The sequence below is a fragment of the Hyaena hyaena genome, unplaced genomic scaffold (assembly GCF_003009895.1).
Source record: "Hyaena hyaena isolate Hyena2069 unplaced genomic scaffold, ASM300989v1 scaffold_293, whole genome shotgun sequence".
Taxonomy (NCBI): Eukaryota; Metazoa; Chordata; class Mammalia; order Carnivora; family Hyaenidae; genus Hyaena; species Hyaena hyaena.
The window spans coordinates 586,258-611,155 of record NW_024080925.1 but is presented as its reverse complement, the minus strand read 5'-3'; the positions used below and the strand labels follow the sequence as shown (position 1 = coordinate 611,155).

The following is a 24,898-nucleotide window of genomic DNA, read 5'->3' as shown; positions in this document are numbered from 1 at the left end:
ACCCTAGAGGATAAACACGAAAACTTCCACTGAGACACATAAAACCAACTACAGAACACCAAAGACAAAGAAAGCATTATAAAGTGGGACAGAGAAAAGGCAGATGATGTGGATGAGTTTTAGATCAAGAGTCAACCCTTTGAAACAGCAATGCAAGGCAGAAGAGGAAATACTATCTTCAGTGTACTAACTTATCTAAAAGCCCTCCATTTCATGCCCTAGGAAAACCATCCTTCAAAAGTAAAGGCAAATTAAGTGGCTTTCTGACATATAAAAGAGTGTTACCATCAAAAGACTTTGGCTAAGGGAACCTAATGTTATACTTGAAGCAAGAGTAAAATCATTGGAGACCACTGTGTAATAACCAAAAAGGAATGACTAAATGTATGTGCAAATATATATACATATATACGTATCTGTGGTTTGACTCAACAGTAATAGCTAATTTGTGATATTAAAAAGAAACACAATTAAAATATCACACAAAACTAGCATACAAATTAACAGAAGGTGATTGGTGTTAAAGTATTTTTAGGTAATATTCTTACATTCAAAGAACAGGATATAGCTTATTTTTGTCCCTTTTACACACATGCATGTTAAATTTCCTTTTTGAGTGTGTACATGCTAACCTTCTTTTCTAAGTTCATAAAGGGAATATGTGTCCCAAATTAGTAAGTAAGGAAAAAAGTGAGAGGAGAAATTAAAAATCTACCCAAAAGAATCTATGGAAGAAGAGGAAACAGGAGAGGAAGAATACGGAAAAGGAACAAAGGGCAGAAGGGTGGATGTGGAAAGGCAGATGAACACAGTGCAAGCAGCATAAACTACTTGAAAATTCAAAATGAAATGTTGGATCTAGATACCAGTACATTTTTTACAGTGGCTATGAAAACAGAAAACTATCAAAAAACGACAAAGACTATCAGATTTTTTTAAAAGAGCATCTGTACGCTATTTACAATAGATCTTCCTAAAACATAAGAAAAAAAATGTATGGGAAACTATGGATTATGATGGTATGTGGGCAGGTACACACATCTACATTTGTAAACCCATCAAATACAATACAGAGGAGAAAAGTCTCAGAAGAATGCATGGAAGATAATGCCATTCACATGAAGTTCAAAGAGATAAAACCAAATAATACACAAATTAAGAAGACCTATATGATGAGCTATAATGAAGAGAAACAAAAGTTAAGTCCCAAATTCAAAACAGCATTAACCACAGCATAGTAGGAGAACGGGACAGAGAATTAAGCAGGGATGCACAGAAGCCTCAAAGTTACAAGCCTTATTTCTACCCTAGCCTCACCGGTAGGCAAGTGGGTACTTGTTTTCCCCTTATCAGAAGGTCTTTACTACATGCGTAATGTTCTATGAAAATAAAATTTTAGGGGCAGCTGGGTGGTTCGGTCAGTTAAGCACCCGGCTTTGGCTCAGGTCATGATTTCACAGCTCGTGGGTTTGAGCCTCGTGTCGGGCTCTATACTGACAGCTCGGGGCCTGAAGCTTGCTTCGGGTTCTGAGTGTCCCTCTCTCTACCGCTCCCCACCGTGCACTCTCTTTTTCACTCTTAAAAATAAACATTAAACAATTTTTAATAGACAAAAATAAATACATAAACATTTAAATAACTATTAGTAACTCCAAAATTATTGGTCTGGACCTTTTTCTCCAGATCATGTTGCTATCAATGAGTATGTTGATCTCATTGCTTGCCACAACCTTATTTGTCTCTTCATACACGTGTGGTATATGGAATTCCAAAATTAAGCTCTTCCACCAGCTTTGTGTTTAAGCTTATAAATGCAGAAAAACTAGATTCCAAACATGACAGTAATCAAATGAAATAAAGATCCACAAAGGCTGCTCACTTGCTTTGCGATAAACATTTTACTGTACGTTTTTCTTAAAGTGATTTTTTTTGAAGTTACTCTCATTATATTAATCAAACCTAGTTCCAAAACCCCCTTACAAATTTAATGAAAAGATAATGTTAGGAAAAAAATTTCTTGTCAACTTCAAAATGCACATGCTAAGTTTCGTGAAGTAAAGGAAAATAGCGCCTAAGATTACAAAACACGAGGCCTGATATAGAGTGGATTTTCTGAGACAGAAATCATGCCCTTGACAGGTACATCAAATTGAGAAAATGAAGATACATTTTGTAAGTCATTTGCTATCTGCATAGATGAGTATGGACGAAAATGCTTGTTATCAATCATAATAATGTTAGTGTCTACTTTTTTATGTTTTCACCTCAACGTGTTCAATAGCTGAAACATAATTGTTGCCTACGTCAAGATCCACTAAAAGTTATAATTGACAATTTGAAGAAGTTGGTCTTTTCCTAGTGTTCCAAAAATAAAGCAACTGTGTCTTTTAGCTTAAAACTGTCACCAAGAATATTGAAAAATCAATAAAACTTCAAAACAGAGTAACTTTGTGGTCTTCAAATCAACTCTTCATAAAAGGTGGCAAATAACATGATATTTAATGCACTGGTTTTCACATAATTCACTGTCCGGAGGGTAGAAGGATGACATGGCTCATAATTGGTTGGTAGCGTTTCAGCAGCAGATAAATGATTCTGCAAATATTGCCTATCTGGATGGGGGGGGGGGGGTTTCTTCTTGTTCCTTGATTTTTTTATTTAAATAAAACTCAATCCCAGCACTGGAGAACCATCGTCAATCAGTTCACGTGTTTCTTTTTTCAACTTCATTCACAGACATTGAAGAAACTGAACTCTGATTTACTCAATAATACTACAGAGCTAACAATGATCTCAAAAGAGTCTTAAAATTATGTTAATTCTTTTTCTACTGAAATTGAGTCACATACTATATACATCAAAAAATATGAAAAACTGACTTTATCAGCAGACACAAGACTAATAGCCAAGCCCAAAAACTTGAACATAGGCATAAATTCAACTTTTACACATCCAGAGAAGTCATTTCACTAATTGGAGCACTGCACACAGAAATATTCTTGAGTAACTTCTCAATTTTCCCTCTACATCAGGTGCCACAATTTCAGAAAAACTTCTCCAATGTTAAGATTTCTATCATTTATAGGGAAACATCAATAGCTTATGGATTCCTGGTAATATATTCCAGAACTGGCCCTTCTGGGAAAAATAATTCCATGCTTTTTTTTTGAAATAAGGTTTAAGTGAAAGAGATATATAGCATTATTTCCTAGCAGTTTAAGGCAAAATAACATATAAATGTATCCACTGCAATATACATGAAAACGTACATAAAAATTGTTCTTTTGCTATCATATTCATCTAATCAAATTATGAAGATAACAGGAAGGGTCTACTTCTTTATTTATTTTTTTTTTTTTAGTGTTTTATTTATTTCTGAGAGAGAGAAAGCATGAGCAGGGGAGGGTCAGAGAGAGAGGGAGACACAGAATCCAAAGCAGATTTCAGGCTCTGAGCTAGCTGTCAGCACAGAGCCTGATGCGGGGCTCAAACCCACAAACCATGAGATCATGACCTGAGCCGAAGTTAGACACTTAACTGACTGAGCCACCCAGGCACCCCAGGAAGGGTCTACTTCTAATTAAATTGAAAATAGCCATTGTTCAGTGGTTACCAGATAAACTAAGACATGGAATTCATCTCCCCTGTCAACCTCAAAATACCCTCTTGCTACATTTAAACTCCATAACTACATAAAAACAGGACCTGGATCGGCTTTGCTATCTACCCAAGCCTACCTCTAAGATAGTGCTTGGTAAATATTAGGTGTTAATTATTTTTTAAATGACTATATTAAATAGATACAGATTCAACTAGAAACCAGAGTTCTTCATGTATGATTATACCTGCCAAATAAATTCTCAATTAAATTTAGTCCCTAACTATAGGCAAGGTAAAACTGAAGAAAGCTCAAATTAAACTTCATTGTTTCAATCAACAAATCTTCGCTGAGTACCTTTTATGTACTGTGTGCTCTGTGTGGTAAAGAGAAGTAAGTAAGACATAAAAAGTCCTTGGTCTCCTTCCCACCATTAAGCTTACAGCCTAGAGAATAGACTGGAAGAGAGGAAATATGAAAAAGCAAAGATAAAGTTGAAATATACTGAAATATACTTTGTTTACCCTTCATAGTCCTCAGGTAAACCTCACTCACTTCATGTCTCAGAGGTAGGGGCTTTTTAACTAGTTGTACTGTCAAGGATTTTCTCATGCTGTAGCCAAACTTGAGAAATGTCCGTAAAAGTACTAACAGAAGACATCAAAGAGATTCTATTTCTTATTATTAACTTCATGGTTAGTCATTCTAGCCCTTTTATACACACACACACAATACACAGATGTTTTCTTATGCAAAAACAAGGATTCATTTATTAAACAAAAGAAGCCAAAACTAATCTACCTCAGACCCTTAGAGCTCTGAAATTTTATGACTACCTGGACATTTCATAACAACTTGTGCTTCAGGATTTTCAAGAATATTCTGAGCTTAAAAGTCTAAAACTTGATGTATAGAGATGTCTCTGTTAGGGTCGCCAGATCCAGGACACCTAGTTAAATTGGGATTCCAGGTAAACAAAAACTTTCAGTGTCAGTGTATCTGAAATTCAGATTTCACTCGGCATTTTGTATTTTTACTCACTAAATCTCACAACACTAACCTATGTGCTCCTGTAAAGACATTATTTCTAATAAAGGATAAGTTAAATAATGATATTTCTTTGTATGTCAAACAGAAATCAGCCAGTATATATATGTAATACCAAAATGCAGAGTGAAACTCAGCCATGTTAAATTGAGAGTTTTTGATCATGATGGTTTTCTTTTTGAAAAAAACATAATTTCTTTAAATTTTTAAGAAAAAAAGTAAATTTGTTTTTAATTTCACAGGCTATGTATTGCTTGGTGATAAATACAAAAGTACTAATGACATTATATTACAATACGCATACAAACATTAGAGACTCGATTTTTACCTTGAGGACATCACTGAAGTACACCACCTATTAATAGGTTCTATAAAGAAAGCGTTAAATAAAAATAACAGGTTAAAGACATCTGTTTCATTTACTAACATGCCCTGATGACGTTCAGATAGATGAATTACCTGACAGGGTTACTAGCCAAAGATACGCGCAGGGACTCCAGGCATGTGACAAGTCTCTCATCTGCAGACCCCATTTTCAGTTCATGGATGAATTCCTGAGGTGAGATCTGTCGCCTGCTCTTAAGACTTCCCTGTAATTTAAAGACAAAAAAAATTTATCTTCATTAAAGCACTATCAAATACATTAATCCTACCTTTCATATAACAGCTGCACCCAACTATTCTGAGCAGTCTTACTTTGCAGGAATGATTTCCTGTGCTCACAAATATAAAATCATAATCTATGATATTCACTGAAGATAAAACATCAAAAGGTTTGCAGTTTATTAAAAGGACTTTCTCAGGGCACCTGGGTGGCTCAGTCGGTTAAGTATCTAACTTGGGCTCGGGTCATGATCTCACTGTTTGTTCGTGAGTTCAAGCCCCACGTCAGGCTCTGTGCTGATAGCTTGCAGCCTGGAGCCTGCTTCAGATTCTGTGTCTCCCTCTCTTTCTGCCCCTCCTGGGCTTGCGATCTGTTTCTCTCTCTCAAAAATAAATAAAAATTTAAAAATGTTTTTGAAAAGTTGACTTTCTCAAATGCAAAATATTATGGAAAACAATGAAGTACGTATATATCATAGGAAATATCTGAAAATAGAGTAATCTATTTTAGGCACACGCAACATAAAAATCAAACCGCAATACAAGAAAAGTCTGGAAGGAGAAATGCGATCACAGAAGTAACACTTTTCGGTGCAGTCGAATTCCTATAACACAGTACCTAGCAAAGGGCACAGACGAGGAAGGCCTAACTGGTGGAGCAGATGAAGGAAGCCTAAGGAAAAGGGAGAAGGGAAGTCAGTTAAGGGGACTGAGAATTAGGAACTTCTTCCAGACTGACATAGGGCACACGTGTACAACCACAAAGAAAACCAGAAGCACTTAGAACCGAAGATACCAGCCAGGTCATGAAGGGACAGAGCACTGCTATACAATTAGATTTTCCAGGGCAGTTTTGGAAGGCTCACTGTGGCAGCGGTAAGAAATGCAGATTAGAAGAGTTGGAGTTCATTCATTAGTCAACATTTAGTGCCTACTAAGTGCCAGACACTGTTTGAAGAGCTACACAGAGAACAATCAACAAGAGACCAACATCCCGTGGTACATGGAGCTTTCTTCTCCACAAAGAATAAAGCCAGGCAGGCAATAAATGAACTAAGCAGTTTAGGTAGTTGCTCAGTAGCGAGGGAGAAGTGCTACAGAGAAAGACATAAAAGCAGAGAAGAGGAATAAGGAGCACAGGAGGCGGTTTGCAATTTCCAACAGGGAGGTCACAGACAGACTCACAGAAGAATCTGAAGGCCTCAACCTTGAGTATTAGAAGAAAGGTGTGAAGGACAAAGAAGTATCTATACTGGTATCTGAAAAGGTGTGATGGAAGGGACTATACTCACCCGAAGAACTCTGATTCAGTTCTTTGACTTTTGACAGTTCTTTGACAGAACTCTGATTCTTTGACAGTACTTCTTAACTTTCAGATAAGAAGCATGAGAAGCAGCAAGATCGGTTAAGAAGGCACAGACTCAATCCAGATGGAAAAATGAAGGATGATAGACACAAAATAAAGTCCAGAACTGTATCTACTTAAATTACAGCTTACACATCCCAGGGGAAGGAACTAAACATGTTCAAGAGCAGATTAGTTGGGATGCTAAGAAATCAGATCCACTTCTTTTCATTTATTGTTTATTATTTATTTGCCATAATACTGCCCAAGGAAACATTTCCAATAACACAAAAATAAGCACAGGAAAGACAGACGATTTTCATCAATAGCAAAGTGGTTATTTACTTTAAAAAAAATTTTTTTGAGCAAAATCTACAAAAAAACATTTGAAAGGAGAAATGAAGTGATTTAGTGAAAATAAACACTTTTTAAAACAGTGACTATGTTATGTATCATTAAAAAGAATACATTCAACTTGTACTGACAGCATTTATCAATATCTCTTTCTGCTTTAAATTACTGAATTATTGCCTGTTCAACACAGAAAATTTTGGAAATCAGAAAAGCACTAGGGTAAAAAAAAGTGCCTCAAAATGACCATTTGATATTTTTCCTTGAAGTGATTTTTCTCATTAAGATATGTAATATTCCATATATATTCATAAACACGTGTACTTTACTTTCAAAAATATTATATCATACGTATTATTCAATAGGCCACTTTCAGTAATATTTCATGAACATATCTCAGCATCTTAAATGAAAAATTTTTTTTTCCTGGCTACAGACTTAACATACATACAACATATATACATAGTTAACATATAACATAAGTTAGACCCAGGCAGGGTGCCCAATACACTTTCTTGGTATCTTACTTTTCCAAGTTTCCTGTACATATTGCCAATATTTTTTAATGTTTAATTATTTCAGAGAGAGAGAGAGAGAGAGAGGGAAAAGTAAGCATACACATGTAAGCAGGAAAGGAACAGAGAGAGAGACAGACAGAGAGAGAGAGAGACAGATAGACAGACAAACAGACAATCCAAGCAGGCTCCATGCTGTCGGCACAGAGCCCCATGCAGGGCTTGATCTCATGAATTGTGAGATCATGACCTGAGCCAAAATCAATAATCAGATGCTTAACCAACAGAGCCACCCAGGCACCCCATCAGGTCAATATTTTTATCAAAATAGATTATCAACAGAAGTTAAACTAGATGATCTTTTTGTAGCACTTTCTGAATTTATCACTGAAATGATTATGATTTGGATGGATCAAAATACACCAAAGCCTAATAGATCAACTGGTTCCTTTCAATAATAAATGAGTAAGGCCATTTAAAACATAAGAATAAAAGGCAGTAAACGCATTTTGAATGAACATAAAAGTGATTTTTTTTTTAAAAAAAGGTAATCACCTGCCCCACCACTTAACCCTATCTTTCAGAGGCCATCACTTTTAATTCCCTTAACTGTTTCTTCTGATAACTACTTAATATGTCTAAATAACATGTTTACTCTGATCTTAAACTTCTATGTTTTCAATATTACCTTTAACTTCTATTATGGAAAATAAGGAGTTGGCTATATTAAAACAATGGAATTTATGCTCTTCCACCTTGTGGAAGTCACCTTGTGACTAGAGTTATAGGTAAACTCAGTTGAACCAGAAGATGCCAATTCCATGACATGGAAACTGACTGAATCCAAGCTCTATGAGATCCAGACAGATTTTTGGGTAACTGAACTTAATTAATGATTCTTTAGTTTGTTTCATGACACAAAATAGGACAGTATAGGCCCCCATTCATACAGTCTTCCAGCTATTATAATTCCCATGTTGAACAAACCAACTCATTGCCCCCCCCCCAAAAGTGGGGACACAAGAAGCATGTTGGCCTTTAGCACTCCTATTCAGTATTTAACTGGGTGTATGAACTAGTATAGCAAGACAATAATGACAGTAACAATAGAGATTAGAAACGAAGTAAGACAGTCTCTAGTTGCAGATAAAAATATCTACGTGAATTTAGCAAGATCACAGAATAAAAGCTCAACCTTTAAAAAATAACTTGTATTTCTAAATACTACTAGCAAGTGGGAAAAAAAATTTTTTAATTAACATTTTAAATAGCATCAAAACAAGCCACCACAAAATAATTAGGCAAAGTTTCAATGAAAGAAGATAAATATCCATGTGGAGAACCACAAATATTGTGAAGAGGTATAAAAGATGACCCAAATCAATGAGGTTATGCCAGGTTCATGGGTCAGAAGACTCAATATTATTAAGACATTAAGAAATACATTTTCTGAAGAACAATCTATATATTCAATATATTCACCATCAAAATTCCAGCAAGTTTTTCAGAAATTGAGAAGCAGCTTCTAAAATTTATATGGAAAAACATACATAAAATTTACATGGAAATGCAGGAAACCTAAAGTAGAACAGTTTAAAAGAATTAAGTTGGGGAGATTTTTTCCAATTTCAACATTTATTATAAAGCTATCAAAATTAAGTTAGAGTAATAGAAGCATCAATAGAAAAGAATCCAGAAAGGTACTTGCACCTATTTGGTTAATGATTTTCAACAAAGGTATTAATGTAATTCTATGGGGTAAGAAGAATCTCTTCAGCAAATAGTGTTGGAACAGCAGGACATCCAAATGAGAAAAAGTGAACCTAGACCTTAGACCTAAATGTACAAGCTAAAACTTAATGTCTGGAAGAAAACATAGATGAAAATCTTCACTACCTTCGGGAAGGCAAAGATTTCTTAGGACCAAAGGCAGTAACTAGAAAATTACTGATAAATTAGACCTCACCAAAATTTAAACCTTTCATTTTTCAAACAACTCTTATGAGAGTTTCAGTGAGACAATGAAAAAAGCCAGCTACAGACAAGGAGAAAATATCCACAATACAAGTCAAGAAGTGTGCAGTCCGAGACTTTACCCTACATAACAAGCTAAATGAGCCTATTATTGGTTCGTGAATGGTGGCAGAAAATGAGCCCTCAGTTAGACACAAAGGACTTTATTATGCCTGTGTTGGTTTCCCAACACACCGAGTCCCACAGGTACACGACAGGTGATCAATGCCGGCACATGCTGTGGGCTGCATTATAGGACACTGAGCTGGGGGAGCTCACCAATTGTAGAGTGAGCAATAACAAGCCTGCTCATTGTCTGCAGGGAGACATAACCACCTCTCAGTGCAGCTCCCTGCAAGCACAACCCTGAGAAATGGATTCAGGAAAGAGCAGTGAAGCCTTCCATTCTTGGTGTAACTAGAAAAAATATACAGAGGTGCTCAGGAACCATGCAGACCACCCCTCCCAACAATAAATATATCTCATAAAGATCTGTATTCAGTAATGAAGTCCTACAACTCCGTGGTAATGAGACAAACAGCCAATTTAAAAAATGATGAAAAGACTTCACAAAAGAAGATACGCGAATGGCGAATAATCACATGAAATGATGTTCAAGATAATATGCCACCAGGGAAATGCAGTTTAAAACCACAAGTGAAAAACAAACAAACAAACAAAAAACCCACCACAAATGAGGTTAACACTACACATCCCCTAGTAAGGGGAGGATGTGAAGCATCTCAAACTCACCTACGCTACTGCTAGAAATGTAAAATGGCATCACCACTTTGGCAAAAAGCTTGGCAGTTTTTTTTTTTTAAAGATAAATGTACACCAACCAGAGGACTCTGCAACTGTACAGCGAGGTATTAAGCAGGAGAAAAAACAAAACGACAAAATTTCATACAATGTTCAGAGCTGCTTTATTTATATATAATACTCAAACACTGGGACAACCCAACTATTCATCGAGTTGTGGCATATCTATTCAATGGAATACTGTACAACAATGAAAAAAAAAAAAGATGCACTCATAATGCAACCAGATAGATGAATCCTCCCCCCCAAAAAAACTGCTGGGTTAAAAAAGTCAAACAAAAAGAGTACATAACGTATGGCTGTATGTATATGAAAAATCAAGACCAACCTGTCAACCCATTGCCCTGCTCCACTCTCTACCTCACAGCATAAAAGCAAATCTGTCAACAGTTTTTGTTGTATTTGGGTGGAAGATGGGCGTAAAGACAGACAACATCTTAAATGGGGCAGCAGGTAGACTTCACCAATAAACACTGGGAAAGGCAGAATAATTTCACTGGCTCAAAGAAATTATTTATTTCAACCATAGTAAGTCTTTCCAGCTTGAGCAATTTACTATCTAAAAACCTCTACCTTTTAACCTGAGATTCCTTCTTCTTAACACCCTCCACTCCCACCCAACCTTCACAATCACTACTGCATCTTTGTACCAGCCTGCTCCTAGACAGCAGATCTGGGCTCAGACTCACTTCCCAAGATAGGCCTCTTCCGAGCTACAAAAGCAGAGTCCCCCATCCATGGATTCCTTGCTCATAACACTCCCAACTCTTATGTACTGTACAAAGGATATTGTGAGCACCTACGCCTTCCAGACATTGCCATTACATGATGTAGATACAAGGGTAAAGTCAAAGTCAAAGAGGACTCCTATCGAGGGTTTTGGCCAAAGCCAAAATGTGATGCTATCTGCTTAAATGGGAAAGAGAAAAGTAGTGACGTAAGTGGTAGCGGAAGCAGCTATTTAAGAATCCCAAGTCTGAGCAAATGACATATTCCTAAGAAAATAACATCTGAGCAGAAACCAGAATGAAGAGGAGAAGGAAACGTGTTTCAAGCAAAAGAAAAAGGCAGCAAAGAACTAGGTATATTCAAAGGACAGCAAAACAACACCTCGAAATCCCAGGGAACATGACAGAGTTGAACAGGACAGAAGAAACACAACAAGCTGGTATGTGATCCCAGAGGCAGCAGATGAACAAACAGCAGCCTAAGTGCCGAATGTTTCTGTAGGACTCCCAAGCTGAGAGGGTTTCTTACAGTTTTAAAAGCTTGTTAAAAGAAAGAGAAGGAAGAGGAAACACTGGCACCGGCAGAAGTAACTGAAACCGTATGTGACTTACAAAGCCTGAAATGTTTACTGTCTGGCCATTTAATACAAAGTTTGCTAGTCCCTGACGGGGTCTTACAAAACACAGTGAGGGCTTCGGGTTAATTTATTCTGAGTGGATGGAAAACTACTGGAAGATATCCAGCGGATAAATTCCAAGATCTATTAAAATCAAAAACCATTTTTTTTTTTTTTAAGAGAGCACACACAAGTAGAGGAGATGGGTGGAGCAGGAGGGGGAAGGGATGAGGAGAGAGACAGAAACAGAGGCAGAGAGAGAGAAACAGAGAATCTTAAGATTCTCTTAAACATGGCTTGATACCACGACCCTGGGAACATGACCTCAGCCAGAATTAAGAGTCAGACACTTAACTGACTGAGCCACTCAAGCTCCTCAAAATCCAGTGCTTTTTAAAGACTATTCTAACTACGGCGTCGCAACAGACTGTAAGGAGCAAAACATGAAACAAGACCACCCGTCAGATGGCTATTACAATGTCTGGTCAAGAGCGGACAGGAGCCTGGTAAGAGGAGTCAGTGATGGAAGGCATGAGATCTGCTCAATATGATGTTAGATCAGACAAGACTGGCTGATAGTTTGGAGATGAGGTATGGAAAGAAGTGAAATTCAAAGATGATGCTGATTTTTTTTGGTCTTCACAACAAAGTGAGCAGTGCTGCCATCTACTGGTCATTGATTCCCTGTCAAGAACTCCAAGAGTGGTGGATTGGGGATAAACCTGGTCCAAAGTTCAAGGGGGGAAGAGAAAAAAAAGGGGGGGGGGGCAACTCTTTTGAGGAGATTTCCCATAAAGGAGAGCGAAGAACCAGGGCAGCAGCTGGAGGGGAACCTGTAAGTGTGATTTTCTTTGGGGGTGGGGGGTGGGATGGAGGGAGCCACAATATGTTTGCAGGCTGATAGGAACGACTAAGCAGGGAGGAAGAAACTAATAATGCAGAAGGTAGGTACAGATGCAGGAAAACAAACAAGTAAACAAGCAAACAAAACTCTCAAGCAAGTGACACAGGATGCGGCCTACAAGACAAAGGAATGATCTCACACAGCCACAGGTAAGTGTATCAGCATAAGAAGGGCAAAAGCAGAGTTGAAAGGAACAGATTCAGGTAGTTTGTTAGACCTGGTGACTAGGAAGTGAGGTGTGAAAGTTCCACTCTGACTGCATCGACCTCGGGGATAGAAATAGCAATATAGGGGCGCCTGGGTGGCTTAGTCGGTTAAGCGTCCGACTTTCGCTTAGGTCATGATCTCGCGGTTCGTGGGTTCGAGCCCCGCATCGGGCTCTGTGCTGACTGCCAGCTCAGAGCCTGGAGCCTGTTTCAGTCTGTGACTCCCTCTCTCTCTGACCCTCCCCTGCTCACGCTGTCTCTCTCTCTCTCTCTCTCTCCTAGAAATAAATAAAAAAGAAAAATAGAAAAAAAAGAAATAGCAATATAATCAGATAAAAGTGAGGACGCAGAGTTTGAGGTATAGGAAAAGATATGAAATTGTTTTCAGAAAGTAAAGAAGTGCACTGGCAAGGACCATGTGGTAGGAAGTCTGTTAGGAGCTCACTTGTCGACCGTCGTCATTCAGAAGACACTAGTCGATGTGGCTGTATGCTTCTTCCCAGATACGTGCTGTGCTGAGATGCAAAAGCAGAGGAGGTCGGAAATTTAGCTAAAACAAGGGCAGAGTTTATAGGGACTGAGAGGCAAACAAAAGAACTTACTGTTTACTGAAGGTAACAACGGAGCAAGTGTCTAAGGTCAATAAGGAAAGAAGGATGTAGCAGCGTGTGGAAAAGTGATGGACACGAACAAATGGTAGAGTCAATGGATTGGTAGTTCTAAAAGGGTTATGGAATTCTTTCAGTGGGAATATTAAATAAGGAGAAAGACAGGTAATGCTCGGAAAAGTTTGTAAACCATATTTAGGGGTGGTATTTTACTGTATGAGGCAGTGAGTGGTTGAGATTGGGTAGAAAAACCAAAGAGAGTCAGAACTGATAGTCGAGAAAATGAGAGCATTGAATGTTGCACGGATCCTCTGTGTGAATGATGAGGCCCGTAAGCATGAGGGCAGCGGTAGTAGCAGGAAGAAAGACAAAGGCCAGGGAGCCGAATCCTCTGTGAACGTGCTAGTACCTCTCTGTGTGAGGCTTTCCCCCCAAGATACATCTACCAGGACAGTGTCTGCTTCTGCCTAACTTATCACTGTGTCTTCAGTACGTTGCAAACTGCCTGGCACTCAGTGAATGAATGAAGCTATAATAAGATCTAGGTTTACATAGACTAAGAATTAAAACAAGAAAGGAGAAGAAGATAAGTCACAAGGAGAAATTCCTGAATACTTACCCAGAAAGGAATATCTCAAATTAAAGACACAGGCAACAGACCAGATAATTGGGTGATTAGCTTTCACCAGAATTTTCCCTTTTATTATAGTACTATCAACATACAGGTACAAAAGGAAGGAAATTGTGGAGAGAAATACATTATGTGAATAATCAGAAATATTCCTTTTAAGCACAGCTCTTCTTGTGTTTCTTTCATTTCACATAACTTCAAAGGAAGCGGGAAGTAGGTGGAGAGAGGAAGGGCACTCACGTCTGCCTATCTCTGATTCCATTAGCCATGAAGATGAAAATACTTAGAAAGCTTTATCCCCTGTGGTATCAAAACACATTAGTGAGATAAGGATGTCTGCCTGACATCACAAAAATTAGAAGGATATTTATCCAACATAATTTTTAAATCTTTTTTAATCCCTTAGTAAATTTGATTCTGCAATACCAAATAGAGGATAGAAAAAAAAGGACATAACATTCCTCTTGTCAGATTCCTTATTAAATGTATTCTAAGGCATCAAAAGTAATATGTACTTTCACTACTTATTTCTCTCACCATTTCTATATTTCTGAAACCAAATATTCTACTTTTGCTATATAACTATTAAAGGTAATGGCAGTCATTTCTTCTGTAACTGCCTCAGTGCCTGCATTTCATCTCAGGTCAGGTATCGGAACTTTTTGGTGGATTTCTCTATTATTCTAGCTCATTTATTTGTTTGCAGAATTTGAAATATCACCTCCATGATCAGTTAAAAATATAGCCTATTTCCAGTTACCAGTAGACAGTATTAAAGAACCTTCTCTGATTTTTCAAATAATTGAATGATTTCTATACAAATATGGAGAATCCACCACTCAATGGTGACCTAATTTTAAAAATTGTAAAACAAGCGATCTCTAGAAAGTCTGCATGCTCTGCAGGAAGATGACCCACCCTAATGTGGATGTGGAGGAGGACAATGACCTTTTATAGTCCCTGGTAGAATGTCTAACACATGACAGCTGCTTTAAGCAAAAGTTTGCCTACATTACCTGAGACATAAGAGAAGTTAGGGATTATATTCTTAAACCCAACTTCAATCATTATCAACTATTACTCAACTCATTAAATCATACCTTATTCCTCCTGGAATGTACCCTGTACCCATACAACATCCTCAACAACAGGTAATGGTCTCCTACTCACACCTAAACCCATAAAGAAAAATCAGCATGTTTTAACATGACCCAAAATATATAGTCTTTAGTAGTTAAAAACTTGAAATATTGAGGGACTATAAGAAAACAGTGAAACCTTAACTTTTTTAAAAGTTTCTTTATTTTGAGAGGGGTGGGGGAGGGGCAGAGAGAGAGAGAGAAAGAGAGGAAGAGGAGAATCTGAAGCAGGCTCGCACAAATAGCACAGAGAATTCACGAACCATAAGATCATGACCTGAGCTAAAACCAAGGGTCAGACACTTAACCGACTGAGCTACCCAAATACCCCAAAACCATAACCGATCTTTTTATGAAGTTACTGGACTCAGGATCCCTCTGGATGACATTCACTTTGTAATTTTTAGCAGGTAAATTGCAGAGAACAAAAAAATTCCATCAACATACCACAAAAGGACTCAAAAAGCCTAAGTTCTCATAGTGATGAGAACGTGTGTACACACGTGTCCCGGTGTGGGTATGTGTGCCAGTTCCTATCTGCATGTCAGTAACTCTTAAGTTAACTGCCTCAGTGTCTCTTTAGTATTGTAATTGCTGCATTCCTGGTACCTAATTCAGGTGATCAGACCAGTGAAGAGGAAGAAGATATGAAATGTGCAGACTATTTAAAGAAATGGTGTGCAATGATAATGACAGTATTTTAAGAAAACCGCAGAGTCAGCACTGTGCAAAACAAGGGTAAACACAGTTGCTGCCAAGAGGGTAATTATAATCTAAATTACTATCATGTATATGGCTATTAAAATGCATTACTACAATTTCCTTGCATTTTTCAAATGATTTCTAGCATCTCTAATGTCACTGATCAACAGAAACACTAAACTGTCACTGCAGTATGAATTACTTGTTTTCAGAACATTTACAACCCCAACAGATCTCTAGTGCCAATAAAATCTGTTATTCAGAGATGATATTATGCAAACTCATAGTAGAAACTACAAGCAATGACAAGTACTGCAGAAGAGGGCGTTCACCACCCTCTTTGTACCAACAACACAAAGTTCGGCAAACAGTTTCTTTTAGGAGTTATTTTTTTCCATAAACATTTAATGAGCATGATTATGTACTGAGAACTTCGCCTATATTTTGGAGGCTGCTTTTAGCATACATTAAAAATAGCATACGTTAAAAGTTGAGAATGATCAAGTACATTTTACAAAGGAACATGATAAAATACAGAAAACTCTGTTCTCCCTCTTTCTAAAGAGTTTCTAAAATAGCTCTACAGAAAAAAAAAAAAAAAACAGATTGATCCAACACTAATTTTAGCTACTCAGAAATTAACTTGAATAAAAGAAATTCAACACATTACATTCCTCTTGTTACCCATCAATACGTAACTAGCATCGACATCCCTTCTATTCACAGGAAAGCTTTCTCACATTCGCCCATTGCCTTCAATAAAACAGTTGAATATTTAGACCATTTCATGTATTTAAAAAGACTTGTTTCAACTGCTCAATGAGAAATCCTGCTATTATAAACTTCCATCTGGTTACCATGACCAGAACTCAGGTGCTTTTTAGCTTTTAGACCTCAAAAGGATGTACCCTAACAGTTAACAGTCAAGTGCTTCTATCCACAGCCAAAGAACAGAAGCCAAATCACCCATGGTGAGCCACACACCATGAACATATTTCATGAACCATGACACACAATTATAAAGAAGAATGAGGATGTCTCTGAACTGTATGGCAGGATTTTCATGACATAGTTTGAAGTGGGAAAATTATGAAAGAATATGTTACTTTGTGTTTATGAAGAGACACAAGGAAATTAACATCTGTTTAATTGTACAAAAATAGCCAGGAAGAAATAATCAGGAACTCTTAAGATTGTGTACCTTTGGGGAGACGGGAATATGGTAGGTAAGATGGGGGAGCAGAACACCGTAAGAGGAGAGAGGGTAAGTGACAATGCTTTGAGGATACCGCTGTGTATGTCCTTTTCGTTTGTCATACACTCAAAAAAAAATAATAATAATAATAATAAGATCAAAGAGGGTGGGAGGAAAATCCTAAAATGAGATGAACCGAAGTAAGTTGACCTAATTATAATTCAAATAGGTAATTATTTCAGAGAAATAAGCTAGAATATAAAAATCAAAGGTAACAGTATAAACTTGTGTTTTGAGGGAAAAGATATTTAGATATAGCTAGCTAAAAATAAGAAAATAAATAAAAGACGGATGTATGTATATACACATACTATAGGTTTTCTACATATGGATTTACTTCTATTTAATGTATACATATATGTATACATATGTGCAATTTCCAAATACACACATATACATATACACATCTTATACATATCAACATATACACATCTCCATACACATACATACATACATAGATACAATTATATATGCCTTGGCTCTGTCTGAAAGGGCCTAAAGATGGCCCATTAGAAGACCCAATATTCAGGGGCGCTTGGGTGGCTCAGTTGGTTAAGCATCCAACTTCGGCCCAGGTCATGATCTCACGGTTCGTGGGTTCGAGACCCACGTTGGGCTCTGTGCTGACAGCTGGCTCAGAGCCCGGAGCATGTTTCAGATTCTGTGTCTCCCTCTCTCTCTGACTCTCCCCTGCTCATGTTGTCTCCCTCTCAGAAATATATAAAACATTTTTTAAAAATTAAAAAAAAACAAAAACAAAAACAAAACAAGACCTAACATTCAGATCCTGATTTCTAAATTGCATTCTCCGCTAAAAGAAACAATTCTTTGGACAAAGGACTGATTCCAGGCAGAGGCTAGGACAGTACATGATGATTGCAAAGATTTTCTGCAAGAGGCAACAGTGCTCAAAGAATGATAGGGGCATGCCAAAGGCCAAAGGCACCAGCCTGAAACGGTTTTTATTGCACAAATAGAACAGGGAGAGGGTGGGACATGAAATGACTGCTTTGAGGGCAAGAGGCTTCCCTTGGGGTTGATGGAAAGGATCTAGACACTGTGAAAATAATAAATGTCAATGAATTGTACACTTTAAAATTAAGATGGTGAATTTTCCCACCAAAAAAAAGTTTTAAGAAACATTGATGAAATAGAAAATGTGTTGTCTTAGAAGTGAGCGGTGACCTTGAAGAGGAAGCAGCGTAGGGAGGGGGCCGTAAAGGCCCACTGTCCTTGTCCCATTGCCCCAGTTGCGTACTGGGTACATGAGTGTGTTTATTCTGTGTTGCTTTATCCAGCAATATACTAAAGATCTGTGAACTTTATTAAATAAAGCTAATTTGGAAGTATTTAGAAGCCAGGTTCAAATTTACTAATTTTTACGCTTTATTCTAAGGATACACTGTTAAATCAAATTGGATTCCTTTCAAATCTTTAGGTTTTAAAGCATGCCATTTAAAATGTTTTACACTAAATGTCACATTTTCTGGCTGAAAAATGAAATTAATGAAAAAAGTGACACCGTATCAAATGAGGCCACTTGTTTATATTTATACATCTTCGGCATACCTTTTAGAACTGGAAAAGGTTTAGTTCCATCTGAACAACAAATTGCACTTTAAAACTTAAAAGAGAAAAAAAAAAAAAAAAAAGCAAAGCAAAAAAGCCCAGAGTTGGGGGTGGGGGAGCTGATTAAATAAACATGGATGTTCTAATTTGCCAGCCTCTATTTGATGGTTCAATGAAGGATAAAGATCTATTCGGCACATCTGAACAGAGAGGGAAAAAAATGTGCTGATGCTCTTAGTCATTGGTTCATTATCTTCTTTATTGTGTTGATTATGTTTATGTAAGAAGAAAAACCACAACAAAACTTCATTGGGCATTTACCAGAAAAAGGGTGTGGGGGCGGGGAGGGGGGATAAGAAAACACCAGCTGTTCCAGTCTTTAAAATTAGGCGATTTGTTTTTCAGTCCCTCCAGGTAATTGCACGATTATTTGCCTCCACAATTCTGAGTACTTTTAAGTGTCACTGTTACATTTATAGTATAAGACTGTCTTCCTTTTTTTTTTTCCTTTTTCTTGATTTATAGAAGACAACTAACTTCTTCATATACAGAAACCATCCTACAAATCTAACCTGTTTATGTTAGTAAAAAAAAAAAAATGTATAACAGCACAAAATGTAACATTTTTCAGACTGTTTTTCATACAAGTAACATTAACAGTGGAATAGAGGGGGGAAATAATAGGAAAAAACAGGATCTTGGGATCAGAATCACATCCCACTCTGACCAGCTGTGGTACTTCAGGGTGCTTATGAAGCAGAGGAAGCTGTAAAACTCAAATACACTTAGAATATACCTGTATTATGTGATTTTATCATGAGACACATATATTCCTTTTTCCTAAGCTACTTTTAAAACTGTGCAAGCATACAGATCAGAGCAAAGCAAGAACCCATAGTCTGCAGGGCTGTTTAGAAAGGAAGCAACATGAACTAATGAACTGATTAAAATTAGGAGAAGCAACTAAAGTCCAAGGGAAAGGAGTTAATTGTTCATTTGTGTTCTTCTTTGTAACAAAGCACATATATGAAAAGGCTGAAACAGTCTCATATTTCTGTTTCCCAGAATCCCTGGCATTATGCTCTAAGCAGATTCTGTTAAAAAAAAAAAAAAAAATTTAATAAAATTAGAGGATAAAGAAGTTAATGGATCGAAATTTACTCAACTACTATGCTCCTACTAAGAGCATCCAAAACTGTTAAGTTTAAAAACATTGATAGTCCTATGGTAACAAGATACAACTTCATCATTTCTAAGATGCTCTGAAACCCTAGCTAGCCATCTAACAGGTCATTCAATAAACATGGATAGAAGGATCTATGTGTACCAACCATTATGGTGAATACTGGGACTCAAAAATGAGGAAGAGAAGGTTCTGCCCCTGAGGTAGTCATCATCAGGTGAGAAAGATCACCTGAACAGTTACAAGGAATCCAGCCTTGATGAGCAAAAGGAGCAGGGTGGGGGGGGGGGGCGGCAGAGGGGATGTTCCAACTGTTACCTGGAAAATCAGGGGTCTTAAAAGTTGGGGAGTGTAAAGCATTACAGACAACATAGGCACACTAAGGTGAAAGAGATGTGGCGTTTTTGGAACTAGATGGCTACATTACAGATGGTGTAGGGAGTGAGGAGAATGAAGACACAAAGTACACAGGGAGCGGAATGTGGAAGGTGCTACCTCAGCCCAAGGGAAGTCAACCTTAGCCCACAGCCAACAGGAAGTCACTGCGTTAATTGGAAATCAAATACAAAAAGCTGTGTCAGAAAGGTTCTAGAGCAACTGTGAGGAGCACAAAAACATGAGCCTCTGAGGTTAGAGACACAAGACCAGTTCAGGTAAACCTGTAAGGCAGATTTCATCTTCTTGGTTCTATTACAACCTTTAAAAAACACAACAAAACAGAACCACCACCACCCAAGAAACAGCTGGAAAGTGTTACTAGAGTTGGTCACAAAAGTGTGCTCACCTCACACAAGAAAACCTAAGGTGCTCTATCTCCAAGGTGTTTACGAGACAAAAGTGGGAGAATGGTTTCTCCCGCAGTAACAGACACAAAGCCGCCTCTCTCTAACCATCCCACTCTCGGCAGAACTATTCTGTGCTCCAGTAGGGGAGGGAGAAAAAACTCTAAACCTACTTTTTCAACCTCCAAGCCTCCTGTTCTCTTCCAAAGGAACTTCACTACAGACAAAACAACCTCCAATCCACATATGCACACCATGGTTTCCCACACACAGAATCCTTGCTGACGTGATTCCTGCTGCCCTCCACATCCCTGCCTCCAAGTGGTTCAAATCCTACCTGCCCTTCATTCCTGCTGAATGCCACTCCCCATGGCAACTTTTAATACTTACTTCAGCAGGAGGGGATCTTAATCTCCAAATTCCCACCTTAAGATTTATGTCTCCTATTGTGCTCCAGTTACCTCCAGCTTCTTTTATCAGTGTACTTACACATTTTATGACCCCTAGCAGATTTTTTTAAATATAATTTATTGTCAACTAACCAACAGTATATACAGTGTGCTCTTGGCTTCAGGAATAGATTCCCATGATTCATCACTTGCATGCAACACCCAGGGGCTCATCCAAACAAGTGCCCTCTTCAATGCCCATCACCCAGTTTCTCCTCCCCTCCCCCACCCCCCATCAATCTTCTGTTCTCTGAATTTAAGAGTCCCTTATGGTTTGCCTCCCTCTCTATAACCTTTCCCCTTCCCTCCCCTCCATGGTCTTCTGTTAAGGTTCTCAAGTTCCACATATGAGTGAAAATATATATGTTTTCCTCTGACTTCACTTAGCTTAATACCCTCCAATTCCATCCTTGTTATTGCAAATGGGACATTTTCATTCTTTTTCATTGCTGAGTAGTGTTCCATTGTATATATAAACCACATCTTTATCCACTCATCAGTTGATGGACACTTGGGTTCTTTCCATAATTTGGCTATTGTTGATAGCACTACTATAAATGGTGGGGTACATAAGCCCCTGTGAATCAGCACTTCCATATCCTTTGGATAATTGCTAGGTCATAGGGTGAAACTCCTTGGGCAGAAGATAAATGCTGGGCTTGTCTTTATATGTAACACAGAACATAGGAGCTTGAAAACGAGTTAAATTTTTTTGAATCCACCTTGATCAAAACCAAGTTAGGGCACTTGGTTGAACCAATATAGATACATTGATTCATTCAACATTTGCAGGGAACCTATTAAATGCCAACAGTGATTTACGTAGTAAAATAATGAACAAAATTAGCAAAAAGATTGTGCTTTGGAAATGCACTCTTGGGATTTTTTAAATTTATTTTTACCAGTTTAGGGCAAAATTCTTTCCTTTCCAAGGTAGTTTCAGTATCATTACTACTTAGCCCAATTATTTAATGTATTTGTCTTGAGTTACTTCCCAAAACTTTACATTCATATATCCACCAAGCACAAGGCCCTCATGAACCACATGGATAAATAAAGATACCTGTCCTAGTAGAAAATATCCAAGTATCAAATATCAAGCTCTGGAGTGCTGTGGAGGAATCTGAACACAAGTATTAATTGTAAAAAACAACACAAATTCCTTGTGTTCCCAGACATGGTCTTACATTACATTTTTATTACCCATCTGTTTCCTCCACTAAAATGTAGGCTACGGTACCACAGAGGTACTGTCAGCTCTGTTCATCACAATCCCTACTGCCTAGAACAGTGCCTGGTACAAAGTAATACTTGTTTAAAAAAAAAAAAAAGAATCAATGAGATTAAACAATTGTACTAATCTATTTCTACTAATCTGATATTGTAAGGACTCAAAGTGAAGATCATGACTCAAAGACCTCCCCTGTGTCAAACTGTCAACATGTTTTTCATCTCTGAATTTGATCTTAAATTCCCAGAGTACTTTATAAATAGGCTGTCATTAACTACTGTCATGAATTACTAAAATCACTGCTAACTCAAAAGGAGGGAAATGCCCATTAATCACAGCTTTAAACAAAAAGAAGTGTTCCACAAAGAACTGAACAAATTCAGGTGCACAAAACGAGGGGGGGGGGTGTTAAATATCTTTCCAAAAACCAAGTAGGAAATACAAGGTCCTGGAGGCATTACTTAATCATTGTTTCAAATTATGTATTTCAGAATGAGTATTTTGATGGTCTGCAGAAATTTACATATTCCTAATTAATAAATATCAAAATAAAACGTAACACTTTTGAAAACCAAATAGCCTATATTTTGTATGTCCTGCTTACTAACTTCTGATAAAAATAATTAAATTACAACTAAAGTCTGAAATGTGTGGTCTTCCAATTATTAGTCACCATATCACAGGTGTTGGTTCATAATTAAATACCATGGCACTGCTGGATAGTGTTTAACGGCCACCTTTGGGGGGGGGGGACAGCTTTTTGGTAATGATTGCCAATCTAGGTAAATACTCCACAATGGCCGGTTTTAAGCAAGCGATGCGAGGTCACTGAATATGAAGCAAACCAGCTCTAGAACACCAATGAGAAGTACACTGTGCCAGAGCAGTATGAGGATGGCACACGCTGTGGTTATCAATCACTGCTTCAATAACTTTTCTGTGCACGCACTGCATTCCAGGTGGGGATGGAAGCTTGTTGACCATCAGACAACCCCTGTGTGAGGGTGAAATTACGGGTCGTGTGTAAATTAGAATGGCACAAGGCTGTATGTATTTCAAATCACTTAAAAATCTAAGACAAATGTCTCTCACCTTCAGGTGGCAACAGCTTGTACTCATTTTCAATCGCTCCACCACCAATCTCATCTTATCTCAATATTAAGTGCCGAGTTAACCCAAATGTTTCAAGTGTCAATGAATTTAAGGTCTTTCCTGAAGAGTTATATGCATATTACCTGTATGTAAGTGGTATTCTAAAAGTCCATTTCTCTTTCAATTTACATCTTCTAATACATTTACTCAACCAGTATTTATTAAATGCTATATATATGGCCTGATTTTATATACAAACATACACTCTGATTAATAGGCATTATATATCTATTCAACATTTATTAAGTAAGAGATATATAGATAGCAGACCTCTTGTTAGGAGAATGAAATACAAAAGTGATTAGGGTGTTACCTCAAGTTTATTTCCTTCACAGTAAATATTTGCCATCTTTAATTTATGCCCAAAGGTTAAGGTTTTCCATGTTTTTCAACTACTTTAGTTTGAGCAAAATTTAAAATATGGCATCCCCGGGCCCCTTAAATAATAATTTCTTTAGCATAACTAAATCTTGATTGCCTTTTTGATATAGTTTTCTTGATTTTTGAAACTCTTAATTTCTTTATTCATGTGTGTATGTATAACTATTTAAATATTTAAATAAATGATATAATTTATATAAATACATGTAATTTCTTCATAAATCCTTAAGAGAGAATTTTTCTTTTACCTAGCTACTATACCCCTTCCCATTCTAAGGTGATTCATATAAATTGGCTGGTATATACCCTTCTATATTTTAATCCAGGCACACATCACACACACACACACACACTATACAGTTAGAAATTTTTTTCTTTAATGGCATCATCTTCTATAATTCTCTGCAATTTTTCTAGTTTACATCTCATAGAAGTTTCTTCAATTAACTAGTATTATTCTAATTCATTACTTTCATATTGGCAGAATACTCAAGGCTATGGCTAATTTCTATATCCATTCCCTTTTGTTACCAAGTTTTTAACATAGTAAATACTACTAAAGAAAACACATCTTTGTGTGAGGTCCTCACCAATTGGTGCTTTTATTTTTATTTCAAAGACTCCCAGAAGTAGAAGCCCTAAGTCAAAGAACATGTATTTTTCTTTCTTTCTCACAGACATTGCAGATAACTTTCCAACAATGCTGTATCATAGTATAGCTCTACCAGCCATGTAGAAGGTACTTTTCCCCACATTCTCATTAAAATAGTAAAATATGGGGGCGCCTGGGTGGCTTAGTCGGTTGAGCGTCCGACTTTCGCTTAGGTCATGATCTCGTGGTTCGTGGGTTCGGGCCCCACGTCGGGCTCTGTGCTGACTGCCAGCTCAGAGCCTGGAGCCTTTTTCAGATTCTGTTTCTCCCTCTCTCTCTGACCCTCCCCTGCTCACGCTGTCTCTCTCTCTCTCCTAGAAATAAAATAAAATTAAATAAATAAATAAATAAATAAATAAATAAATAAATAAATATAGTAAAATATGCAATGGGTCTCAAGTCACTTTCGTTTGAA

The 24,898-nt window shown here is 37.4% G+C and overlaps 1 protein-coding gene across 2 annotated transcripts in view; it reads right to left on the bottom strand.

Moving 5' to 3' along the window:
* DIAPH3 (diaphanous related formin 3) overlaps nucleotides 1-24,898 on the bottom strand; it is a 508,311-nt gene that overhangs the window by 388,541 nt on the left and 94,872 nt on the right. For both annotated transcript variants that reach the window (XM_039247287.1, XM_039247286.1), the window contains one exon: nucleotides 5,105-5,235. In XM_039247287.1, coding sequence (XP_039103218.1) covers nucleotides 5,105-5,235 — 131 coding nt within the window. The remainder of the gene's footprint in view (nucleotides 1-5,104; nucleotides 5,236-24,898) is intronic.